Source organism: Elephantulus edwardii, unplaced genomic scaffold (genome assembly GCF_000299155.1).
Source record: "Elephantulus edwardii isolate Elephantulus edwardi_28Jun2011 unplaced genomic scaffold, EleEdw1.0 scaffold00193, whole genome shotgun sequence".
Classification (NCBI taxonomy): domain Eukaryota; kingdom Metazoa; phylum Chordata; class Mammalia; order Macroscelidea; family Macroscelididae; genus Elephantulus; species Elephantulus edwardii.
The window spans coordinates 2434134-2446310 of NW_006399943.1; the positions used below are offsets into that span (position 1 = coordinate 2434134).

A 12177-nucleotide genomic window follows, 5' to 3' on the forward strand; every position below is an offset into this window, starting at 1 on the left:
TATGGTTAAATGCTCAGCTGCTCAAAAAGTTGGTAGTTCAAACTCACTCAGTGGTTCCCTAAGCAAAGGACCTGGCATAAAGATATCCCATAAAGATTCCCACTCACTCACTACCATGAAGTTGATTCCAACTCACAATGACCCTCTGTCCTGCCCATCTTTCTCCTGTGGAGCTGCTAGTGGATTCAAATCACCATTTTGTTAGCAGCACAACTCTCCACAGACTGCAACAAAATCAAGAAAACCTGACTGCTTCACATGGGGATACTAGGAGTCAAAATGAAATTGACACCTACCAACAAGATTAATTTAATCTTAACTCTCGGTAGGAAAAAACCCCCTTTCTTACTCTTTTAAGTTATTCACTCAAGCACATTAATTCTAATAAATGAAAAGACATTATCATCACAAGTTAGACTATTTGGGTGGCTTTACACTTATTAAGAAGTTTTTGCTTTGTGCCAATTAATTCTGAGACACTGCAGTGGTCACTAGCCACTCCATGACAGAAAGAGGATGCAGTGTGCTTCATAAAGATTTACAACCCTGAAACCCTATGGGGCAGTTCTACTCCACCCAACAGTTTGCTAGGACTCAGAAATTACTCCCCAGCAATGGGTTTGGAGTACTATATCCCAGCCACTGTTCAAGGCACTGGTGGTACAAGCAACGAACAAAACAGATAAAAATCAATGCCCTAGATTCTAATGTGAGAGACTAGCTATACTACGTGAAAAAATAAAAAGAAATAATATTATACAATAATTAAGAAAATTATACTGAGTGACATAAGTCAGTCACAAAAGGAAAATATTTTTAATATCAGCATTTAAAAATGATAAAAAGCTGAAGAAGAATTTATGCAAAGAGAATAATTTTTTTGAAATTAATAATGATAGGAAATGAGGGGGAAAGAAGTAAAAACATAATAAAGGTATTAAGGTGACTTAAGAGAAATGCAGTATTATGTAAATTGTAATTAATATTCTAGAACAAACTGTGTACAAAATCTTAAATGAAAAATCAATATAATTTGTAAACTTTCACTCAAATCACAATAAAAAAATACACACTGATTACACCTAAAACTCATATATATTTTAATAAGATAAATTATATGTGGTTTTCTCATTTATGGACTATATTGTGAACAGCTCAAAGTATACTTTGTTTTGGTTTTTTGTTTAAGGCAGAAAATGTTATTGTTGTTAGGGCAAAAGTTTATTTATGGAGCAAGTCAGTTTACCAATATTCTCAAATTTTTATGTAAAGCTACAAATGTACTTCTCAGCAGTTTGCGCTATTTTTTTAGCAAAAAACCCACATCTTTTATTATAATTCACTGACATGAATGTTACATATTCTATACTTATCTTTTGGACTAATCCTTGTTTTATCATAGTTAGAAGTCCAGATTGCCCCAGTATACTAATATTTTTACTACATCTTCCAACAGAAACCAAAATGGCTGAAACATTTTGGAGGTCCCTTTTTTCCAGTTCCTGAAATGAAAGTATACATTTAAACTTCTGCAAACACCAACAATATGCTTTATACATGTATTTGTAAATCTCACAAGTTCTGAAAGGAAGCAATTATCATCATGATCATTTTGCTAAGGAAGAAAATGTACTTTTAAAAAATCCAAGTTTCCCGGAGCTAGCCCACCAGTGAAAGACAAACTTAGGACAAAATAAATTGGTATAAATGCAAGAACTTTTAGCCTATGATGTAATAAATTCTCTCCCATTCTTAAAAAGTCCCATGTATTTAACTAACACATACAAGAAAATTTCACTCAACTCTTTAAAACAACGAATCTTGAGCACTAGAAGAGACTACTACCAATAAATTTTTTCTCACATATAAAAATGCCTTAGATATGAGAAATCAAACTCTAGGTATTGAAGGATTCACTTTTGTCAACACCAAGCATTGTCTATATAACATCAAGAATCTACTTGAAGGTTTTTTAATGGTAGAGTTTTTAAATTTAAAAAAGACATCTTTTCCTCCCCAGTTTAGGTGACAGTTACTAATAGTAGACTTAGGTAAATGCAGCTTCATATATATCTTATTTGGGAAACAACAGTCCACTATGTTATTTGAGACTACTCAGATAAAGCAAAGTAAGCACACACACAATAAAACAGGTGTTTATATAAGGATGCTTACAGAGCTTACAGGATGCCATTCTGGTGGCCTAGTGGTAAGGAGCTAAGCTGGTGAATCTATCAGCTCCTCCAGAGAAGAAAGACAGGCAGTCTCCTCCTGTGGAATTTACTGTCTCTGAAAACCTACTGGAGGGTCAGCTATGAGTCAATCCAACTTAATGGTATATAAAAACAATAACACTGTTGTTATGTGCCATCATGGAGACCCTATGCACAATAGCTCTGAAGTCTACCCTATCCTGAGCCAATTTTATGGTCTTCGACACTCCTATCCTTGCTTTTGATTTCTTCCAAATGAGTAATTCTTTCTGAACTAGAACACTAATAATTTTAACAACTATTTATCAAAAGTTGATATTTACCCTACATATCAGGTCATCCAATTTGAAGAAAAACTGCTTGCTGCATTTAATCTTCACATCTTTACAAACAGCAATTTGTAAAAGTGTTTTTAAAGGTTTGAAATCATTTTTTCTTAAAGCATCATCAATGCACTTTTCCAACTGCTAGAGAAAGATAATTAAGAGTACATTTAATCTAATTTATTAATTTCCTTATGCAATCTAGTAATTTCAGAATGGTCATCATACAAAAACTTTCATGTCAATTCATTAATTTAATAGACCAGCCACTCTTAAATTTAGACTGACCATAACAAATAATGTTTTTGGTAATAACTAGACCTTAAATAGTGGGAAAAAATTTCCTTAGTATTTTAAATTATTTTTTTATTGCTGAAGTTATCATTATGATAACTAACCAAAGTTAGTTGATTACTGTAAAATCAACTTTGCAGCAATTTAAATTTGATATGTAAAAAGTTTAGCATATTACTAAATTCTTCATGAGTTTAAATAGAGAAAAGTGTATAAAGACAGGTGAAGCCACACTTCAAGTAGAAGGTTCTATATAAGCATTTCCCTTATATATTACCTATAACCTTTGCAAAATCTAGTATCTTTGCTACTACAGTACTTCATTAGTAACTTTATTACCATAATCTGATAACTACACAGACCTAGTGGTGAATCACATATGTATGAAACAGATATTCTTTTAAAACTTACTATTTACCAAAATGCTAATCTACTACCATTTTAAAAAAACAAACACCTCAGTATAAAACATCTAGCTATAACTTTGACATAGTTCTCTGCTATATAAAAGGTAAAAAGAACTAGCACCTTTAATGCTCTTTATATGTTCTGAATATATTTTTCTGAATACATAGATTGAATAAAGGGAAAGACAACACTTTTGTTTAGATTGTGCTACTACTGACCTTCGGACGAAATCATACAAGCTTTCATTTAGCACTAAACACTTATAAACAAGCCACAAAACACTTTAGAAACTAAAATACTTCTGTAGTGATCTAAGACTACATACCTGGAGATCTGGTCTTATTGGCATTTTGGCTTCATTAAAAACAGCAGACTAAAATACCTACAAAAGAAAATATGCTTTGTTTGCCTTTATATTTGTCTTATATTTTTTAAGTTTAAAAATTGTTGCTTGAAACAAGAATAAATAAATATTGTTCTCAACTGCTCACTAGACATTTTTAAGACTTTTCATCTACTCATTTTTTTTTTTTTAGAACATAATTCACTTTATTTGTTATAGAAAATCCACTAGGTGGTGGCCACAGCTGGAGCCTGAGTCCTCTGCACGGAGACTCTGGTGTGAGTCTTTACAAGATGATCTGTGAATTCCTGGTAGGGAGACTTGGTGAACACCGTCTCTTTCCAGAGATCTGGGGTCAGATAGTTGTAGGTCTTTGAGATGGCATCAAAGGTGGCCTTAGCAAAGTTGCCCAGGGTAGCTGTGCAGCCCCTGGCTGAGGTGTAACAGTCATCAATTCCAGCCATCATCAACAGCTTCTTAGGCACAGGGGCCAAGACGATTCCAGTGCCTCGGGGTGCAGGGATCAGACGCACCAACACAGAGGCACAGCGCCCAGTCACCTTGCAGGGAACGGTGTGAGGCTTGCCAATCTTGTTCCCCCAGTAGCCACGCCGCACAGGGACAATGGAGAGCTTGGCTAGAATGATGGCCCCACGGATAGCAGTAGCCACCTCCTTGGAGCACTTGACGCCCAAGCCAACATGGCCGTTATAGTCTCCGATGGCAACAAAGGCCTTGAATCTGGTCCGCTGGCCAGCAAGTGTCTGCTTCTGCACTGGCATGATTTTCAACACCTCATCCTTGAGGGACATGCCCAGGAAGAAGTCGATGATCTCAGATTCCTTGATGGGCAGGGAGAAAAGATAAATCTCCTCCAATGATTTTATCTTCATATCTTTCACCAGACGGCCCAGTTTGGTGACGGGGAGCCACTCCTTGTCCTCGGCTTTGCCTCCTCGAGCTCCGCGGCCCCTCCCACGGCCCCGTCCCCGCAGACCGCTACCGAAGCCTCGGAAACCGCCACGGGCTCCCATCCCAGGGCCTCCAGGCCCTCCCGCTGCACCGGCGTCATCCGCCATTTGGTGTTTTCTCAGAAAAGATCATCTACTCATTTTAACCTGATTAAGGATATTACCAAAGAAAACTTCCTGTTTTGCATAGCAAACAATGCGAAAACTTTGCTAAAAGAGGGAATGCCAATTAAAAACAAAAACAAAAAAACTGCATCAACTCTACTCCCTCATCAATGTGTCCTTTTACAGAAGCTCAATTTGGGAAACAAAAAGAAAATAAAAGTTATTTTGAATTAATACCTAGATGAAATTTAGGCTAGTAATAAATTAACAAAGAAGGGAAGAATATGCACATGACAACCGAGCAGAACCAATAAAAGCATACAAACTGACAGTGAAGACTAAGAAAATAAAGCAACATTTCTCTCCTCTCAACAAAGTTACAGCAAGCACCATCTACTATCTGGACATAAACTTCTAATAGGTCTAAAGTGTAATGTGGAGATTAGCACTAGAAGGAAAAGAAATAACCACCATCATTTGCACTCATCATAATTACAAAAATATAAAAATCCATTCCATGAAGAGTTCTTTAAGAAAACTGTCAGAACATCCAACCCAGGCAATTAATTAATCAATCATTCAAAGAGGAATAAAAGGACAATGTATCCAAAAGACAACAAGAGCTATTTATTAGTCCCAGTCTCCTTCCTTGTGACCTGCCAGGAGAGATATGGAAATGCTGCTAAGTATATACATACATGATAGATCACAGGGATAAGTCAAATAAGCAAAATCTCCTATTATTGTGAGGATAACGTAACGTTAACTCTTATAGTAAAAATATCTCTGGAGAGACATTTTCCACATTCCTAAGAAGGCAGGTCTAAAAATGTTTCTGTAACATTGTTCTGAATGGCAAAAATTCTGTTCTAAATTATCTAGATAGCAGTTGGGAATAGAAGGGAGGGCCAAAGAAGAACATATTAAATACAGCAAATGAGAGCTAACTGTGTCAATGAAATACAGCACAAAAAAGTTTATAGGGGAAAAAATTTAAAAACTTATTTATGGACAAAAGGGACTGTAAGCGAAAGAGATGGTTTAGTTCCTTGCCTTGTCATGTATGTCAGAGAGAAAAAAAAAAATTAACTAGATCTCTGGTGGCCTAGTGTTAAGAAATTGGGCTGTGAACCCTAAGGCACTAGGTTCAAATCCATTAGCTTCTCTGTGGGAGACAGATGGGCAATCTCCTCCCATTCAGTTTACTGCCTCTGAAAACCTGCTGGATGTTCAGCTATGTGACCTTTCAAAACAGAGAGGGAGACCCTCAAGGAGATGGCTTGACACAGTGATTGCAATGCAGAATCCCACAAAGTTTCATCTCTTGTACACAGGGGCACTATGAATTACCAGTCCACTAAACAATACCTAATAACATCCACCCCACCACCACACACAGGCAGAGAAAAAGACAAAGGGATTAATGGAACTAAGCAGAAATCTAGTTACTCACCACCTCCCGTCCACCTTCAGGTTGAACAATACTATCCACAATAGAGCCCAAAAGTTAACATTACTCATTGCAAAAGCAAACAAGTAAAGCTTTTGCAAATATAAGGGCAATCTAATTCTAGAAAGAAACAAAGTTGATACTCCCCCCCCCATCATCACTGGTTTAGAATTTGAAACATCTTTATGAATATGCAACGAGCATGGAATAACAAGTTTTAAACAAGCGGCCAATGTTGTTGTTATGTGCCATCATGTCAGTTGCGCCTCATAGCAACTCTATGTACAGCAGCTCTGATCCCTGCTCTATCCTGTGCCAACCTTATTGTCTCTGAAACACCTTCCCTCATTATCCCAGTCACTGAGTCAATCCATTTCATTGATGGTCTTCCTCTTTCTCTGTCCCTCCATCCTCCCAGGGACAGGTCCCTCCTTGCAACATGCCCAAGTATGTCAGAGGCAGCTTCAGAATCAATAGGTTTTAAATCTTGGTCAGCTTATTGCAAGAAATAAAAGCAAGCAATGAGCCAGTGAGAAGATAAATGTGTATCTAAGGATAAATAAGAGGATTAGTTAAAAAAAAAGCAAATTAAAAAACTAGACAGGTAAGGGATATAGATTCTTTTTTTCTCCTAAACTGGCATTATTTTCTCCTCTAAAGCTAAATGAATGAATGAATAAATATAAATGACAATTGATTAAATTCAAGTCCTCTCCTCCATGAAAGTACTTATTTAACACTTCCAAGGGAAATTAGAGACTAATCAGCAGGGAGGAGCAGAGTGAGGCATCTTGCAGATAACATCTCCTACTGACATTAAGGACATTTAACACAGGCTATTATACCAATCGGAGCCAAAGAGGAGGAAATAGATTTCTACCAACTTCTGCAGTCAGAGATTGATAAGACATGCAATCAAGATGCATAAATAATAATGGGTGACTGGAATGTAAAAGTTGGGAATGGAGAAGAAGAATCAGCAGTTGGAAAACATGGACTTGGTGATGGAAATGAAGCCAGAGACAGAATGATAGAATTTTGCACAATCAACAACTTAATCACTGCAAGTATATTTTATAAGAAACATAAACGCAAGCTATCCACATGGATTTCACCTGATGGTATGCATAGGCATCAGATTGATTACATCTGTGAAAATAATCATTGGAGAAGCTCAATGTCAGCTGTGAAAACTAGGCCAGGTGCTGATTGTAGAAAAGACCACCAACTGCTCATATGCAAGTTCAAGCTGAAGCTGAGGAAAATTAAGTCAAGTTCACAGAAACCCAAATTTCTCCTTGAGTCTAGCCCATATGCATTTCAAAACCATCTCAGGAACAGGTTTGAGGCCTTAGACATTAATTATCAAAGACTGGATGAGCTGTGGGAGGATATCAAGAATATCATTCAGGAAGAATGCAAAAGGTCATTACAAAGACAGAGGAGGAAAGAAAGACCAAGATGGATGTCAGAAGAAACTCTAAATATTGCATTGGAGTGCCAAGAAGCCAAAGCAAAGGGAAGAAATCAATATATTAAGGAGTTGAACAGAAGATTCCAGAGGGCAGAGCATGAAGACAGAGTAAAGAATTACAATGAAATGTGCAAGGAGCTGGAGTCAGAAAATCAAAAGGGCCGAACTCACTCAGTATTTCTTAAGCTGAAGCAACTGAAAAACAAATTCAAACCTTGAGTTGCAATGCTTTAGGATGCTTTGGGAAGAACATTAAATAATCCAGGAAGCATTAAAAAAAGATGGAAAGGGTATACAGAGTCACTGTACCAAAAATAATTAACAGACACAGAAGAATTTCATGAAATAACAAATGAACAAGAGCCTGTGGTGAAGGAAGTTCAAGATGCTCTCAAAGAATTGGCAAAAAAAAAAAGGCCCCAGAAATTGATGGCATACCAATTGACATATTTCAACAGACACTGCCCTGGATTTGTTCACCAAGTGTGCCAAGAAATCTGGAGGACAACCACCTGGCCAATTGACCGGAAGAGATCTATATTTGTTCCCATTCCAAAAAAAAGGTGATCCGACAGAGTGTGGAAATTATCAAAACAGTATCGCTGATACCACATGCAAGCAAGATTCTGCTGAAAATTATCCACAAACAACTGGAACAGCACATCAACAGAGAACTGCCTGAAGTGCAGGCTGGATTTAGAAGAGGCCATGGCACTAGGGATATTATAGCGAATGTCAGATGGTTCTTGGCTGAAAGCACAGGGTACCAGAGGAATGTCTAGCTATGTTTCACTGACTATGCAAAGGCATTTGACTGTGTGGATCACAACAAACTGTGGTTGACTCTGAGAAGAATGGGAATCCTAGAACATTTGATTGTGCTTATGCGAAACCCATACCAGGAGGCAGTCATCAGAACAGAGCAAGGAAACATTGCATGGTTCAAAATTGGGAAGGATGTGTGTCAAGGATGTATCTTATCTTCATATCTTTTCAATCTATATGTGGAATGGACTATGAGAAGTGTGGCATCAGGATTGGTGGAAGATTCCTCAACAATATGCATTATACAGATGACACAACCCTGCTTGCTGAAACTGAGGAGGACTTGAATCGTTTGCTGCAGAAGGTCAAGGACTGCACATAGCCTTCAATATGGATTGAAGCTCAACCTAAGAAAACAAAGATTCTCACCACTGGGCTAATTGGCAACGTCATGATAGATGGTAAAGAGATTGAGACGGTTGACAGCTTCAGTTTGCTTGTCTCTACAATCAACACTCTTGGTACCAGCAGCCAGGAAATGAAAAAACAAATGGCATTGGGAAAGTCTGTTGTCAGAGAGCTCTCCAAGGTACTGAAGAACAATGATGTCAGTCTGGAGACTAAGATGTGCCTGATACAGGCCACAATGTTTGCAATTACTTGCTATGTAACAAAGAGCTGGACAATGACTAGAGATGATAGGAGAGTTGATGCCTTTGAGCTGTGGTGCTGGAGAAGAATATTGAATATACCATGGACTGCTAGGAGAACTAACAAGTTCATCCTAGAGAGGGTGAAGCCAGGCTGTTCCCTGGAGGCAAGGATTCTGAAACTTCATCCAACATACTTTGGACTTGTTGCAAGGTGGGATCAGTTCTTGGAGAAGGACGTCATGCTTGGGAGAGTGGAGGAACAGTGCAGGAGAGGAAGACCCTCCATGAGGTGGACTGATTCAGTGACGGGAATAACGGGGGTAAGTATGTTGGAGACAATAAGATTGGCAAAGGATAGAGCAGGGTTTACAGCTGTTGTACATAACAAAACCAACAATTACACCAGTAGTAGATTATGTTGTTGAGTAGCATCGACTCAGAACCAACCCATAGCTGACCTTCCAGAGGTTTTCAGAGACAGTTAACCACACAGGAGGACATTGGCCATACTTTTCCCGCGATGTTGTTGTTGTTAAGTGCCGTCAAATTGTACGTGACTCGTAGAACCCTATGAACGAAAGTCCTCGACAGGTGCGTGACTTTCATCCTTTCTCCATGTTCATAGGGTTTCCCCGAGGCAAACTATTTACGGAAGCAGATAGTTTATAGTATTATAGGAGTTTGGTTGTAGAATGATCAGAGTTTGTATTTTCAATGATTTATTCATTGCATGCTTTTTTAAAAAAACACAGACTGGGGGGGGGGCAGGAAAAAGCCCATCAACGGACTGTATAGGAATCAGTTCTACTCCATCTGTGGAAGGAATTGTTGGAGAGGCCCAATATTGGCAATCAATACTAGGCAGGGGATAGACTGTATGGATGGATCAGACCATCAATTACTCATGTGCAAATTCAAATTGAGGCTGAAGACAATAAAAATAAGTCCACAAGAACCAAGATATGATCCTGAATTGATTCCATCTGAATTTAAAAATCATCTTAAGAACAGATTGGAAGCACTGAATGACAATGATCGAAGACCAGATGAGCTATGGGAGGATATCAAAGATATCATCCATGAAGAAAGCAAAAAGTCATTACAAAGACAGGAGAAAGAAAAAACAGAGATGGATGTCAGAAGCTTGACTCTATCAAGAAGAATGTGGCATCATGATCAAGGAAGACTCATCAATAATCTGCATTATGCAGATGACACAAGCTTGCTTGCTGAAAGTGAGGAGGACTTGAAGCACTTGTTGTGGAAGATCAAAGAATACAGGCTTCAATATATATTTTATCAAAATGTCAAGAAGAAAACTTAACTCTTAACTCTTGTCCTATAGACATGATAGATGGAGAAAAGACTGAAACTGAAAACACTTCATTTTACCTGGATCCACAATTGGATGACCAGCAGTCAGGAAATCAGGTGACATATTGCACTGGGAAAGTCTGCAGTTTGGGGCCTCTCCAAATTATTGAGAACTAAAGATATCAATTTGAGGACTAAAGTGTGTCTGATTCAGGCAAGGGCCTTTTCATCATTTGCTATACATCTGAGAGCTGGACGATGAAGAACGATGACAGAACTGATGCTTTCGAGCTGATATTGGAGAGGAGTGCTCAATATCCCATGGATGGCCAAAAGAACAAACATCCATCTCTTGGAAAGAGTGCAGCCAGAGTGTTCTTTGGGGGCAAACATGATGAGGCTTCACTTCACATACTTTAGCCATGTTGCTAGAAAGGTTTATACCTTGGAGAGGGACATGATGCTTGGAAAGGTGGAGGGTTGGCAAAGGAGAAGACCATCCTTGATCAGGAGGACAGACATGATGACTGCTGTCATGAAGTTGAGTGTGTCAGGAGGTGTGAGGATGGTACGGGATAAACAAGGTTCAGATCTATTGTTCCTAGGGTTACTATGGGTCATACTCGACTCAACAGCACCCAACACAGGAATAACAATTCCGCCAAGGGGCTGGACTCAGGTTATCTCTGTACACAGAATTCTGGACATCTGGGGAAAAAAAAAAAAAAGTCCACGAGAACACCTCAGCAGGCAAAGAAGAGCTGAGAAACCAAGGAGGAAAATGCTTTCCACTTCAGGTGGGATAGACTCTGGTCGTATTTTGGTCTTGCGAATTTTTCATTTTCAGGAGCTTCAATTTGAATTTGCATGAGTAGTTGGTCTGTTCCAGTGAGCACCTGGCCTGGTTTTCACAGCTAATACGGAACCTCTCCCGCAGTTCTTTCCAGAGATGTAATCCATCCGGGTCCTTTGTAGTCCATCAGGTAAGGTCTATGTATATAGTTCCTCATCCCCAGCTGACCCTCATCCCCAGCTGACCCTCATCCCCAGCTGACCCTCACCCCAGATGACACTCACCCCAGATGACACTGCCCCAGCTGAGCCCGCCCCCTGCTGACCCCTGTGGCTCTTTGCAGGAGGAGACTGCCCACCGTCCCCAGCGGGTGGAGGACTCGAACCGCAGACCTCCTGGCGGGCAGCGTCCCCTCGGGCAGGAGGCCGCCTTTACTCCCCCCCTCGTGTCCAGTGGGAACCACGCTTTGGGGCAAGGAGTGTCCTCCGGCCAGTGTGATGACCGCGATGACCACCATATGCAACGACCACCCTCCCCCTCCCCCGAGGCCGCGCACCGCAGGCCTGGCCCGGGCGGGGAAGGGGCGGGGTGGACACGGCTCCTGGGCAGGCGACCCCAGTGTCCACTTCCTGCCAACGCCCGCCCCTCCCTCGCCACCCTCTCAGCCCCGTGGCCAGGTCCGGTCAGTGCGCGGCCTGGACGACTTCACAACCACCGGTGGGGCCAGCGCAGCCGAGGGCGACCCGTGTCCACACCCGCCGTCCATCGGGCCGGTCACGCCCGCTCGGAGGTGGTGGCCTCCGGGGTCTGGGCCCAGGACTCCGGACATTGGGGCAATGACATCGAGATGTCCCCCGGCCTGTTCCGGCCGAGTCTCGGACACCGGACCCTCTGTGACCCCGCTGGACGCGCACCTGCCGAGGACACATTCGCTCAGCCGCCTGGCCCTGCTGCTCCCTCAGCGACAACGCTCTCTCAGGCTCGGGGAGCTGGGAAGCAGGAAGGCGGGAAGGACCCGCCCAACCACAGTGCCTTCTGGTGGCATCCTGGCCAATGAGCGCCGCCCCTCAG

General features: G+C 40.7%; 2 protein-coding genes across 2 annotated transcripts in view; both read right to left on the bottom strand.

The window, feature by feature from the left end:
- Positions 1 to 3587, bottom strand: part of SYCP2 (synaptonemal complex protein 2) — a 96377-nt gene extending 92790 nt beyond the window's left edge. The window contains exons 1-3 of the mRNA XM_006896925.1: positions 3564 to 3587; positions 2537 to 2680; positions 1374 to 1502 (exon numbers count right to left, since the gene is read on the bottom strand). Of these exons, the coding sequence (XP_006896987.1) occupies positions 1374 to 1502; positions 2537 to 2680; positions 3564 to 3587 (297 nt within the window). The remainder of the gene's footprint in view (positions 1 to 1373; positions 1503 to 2536; positions 2681 to 3563) is intronic.
- Positions 3588 to 3808: 221 nt separating this feature from the next.
- LOC102871691 (40S ribosomal protein S2-like) lies at positions 3809 to 4660 on the bottom strand. Its single transcript, XM_006896867.1, has one exon. It carries the CDS (start codon positions 4658 to 4660, stop codon positions 3809 to 3811), a length of 852 nt encoding a protein of 283 aa, XP_006896929.1.
- Positions 4661 to 12177: the final 7517 nt, after the last annotated feature.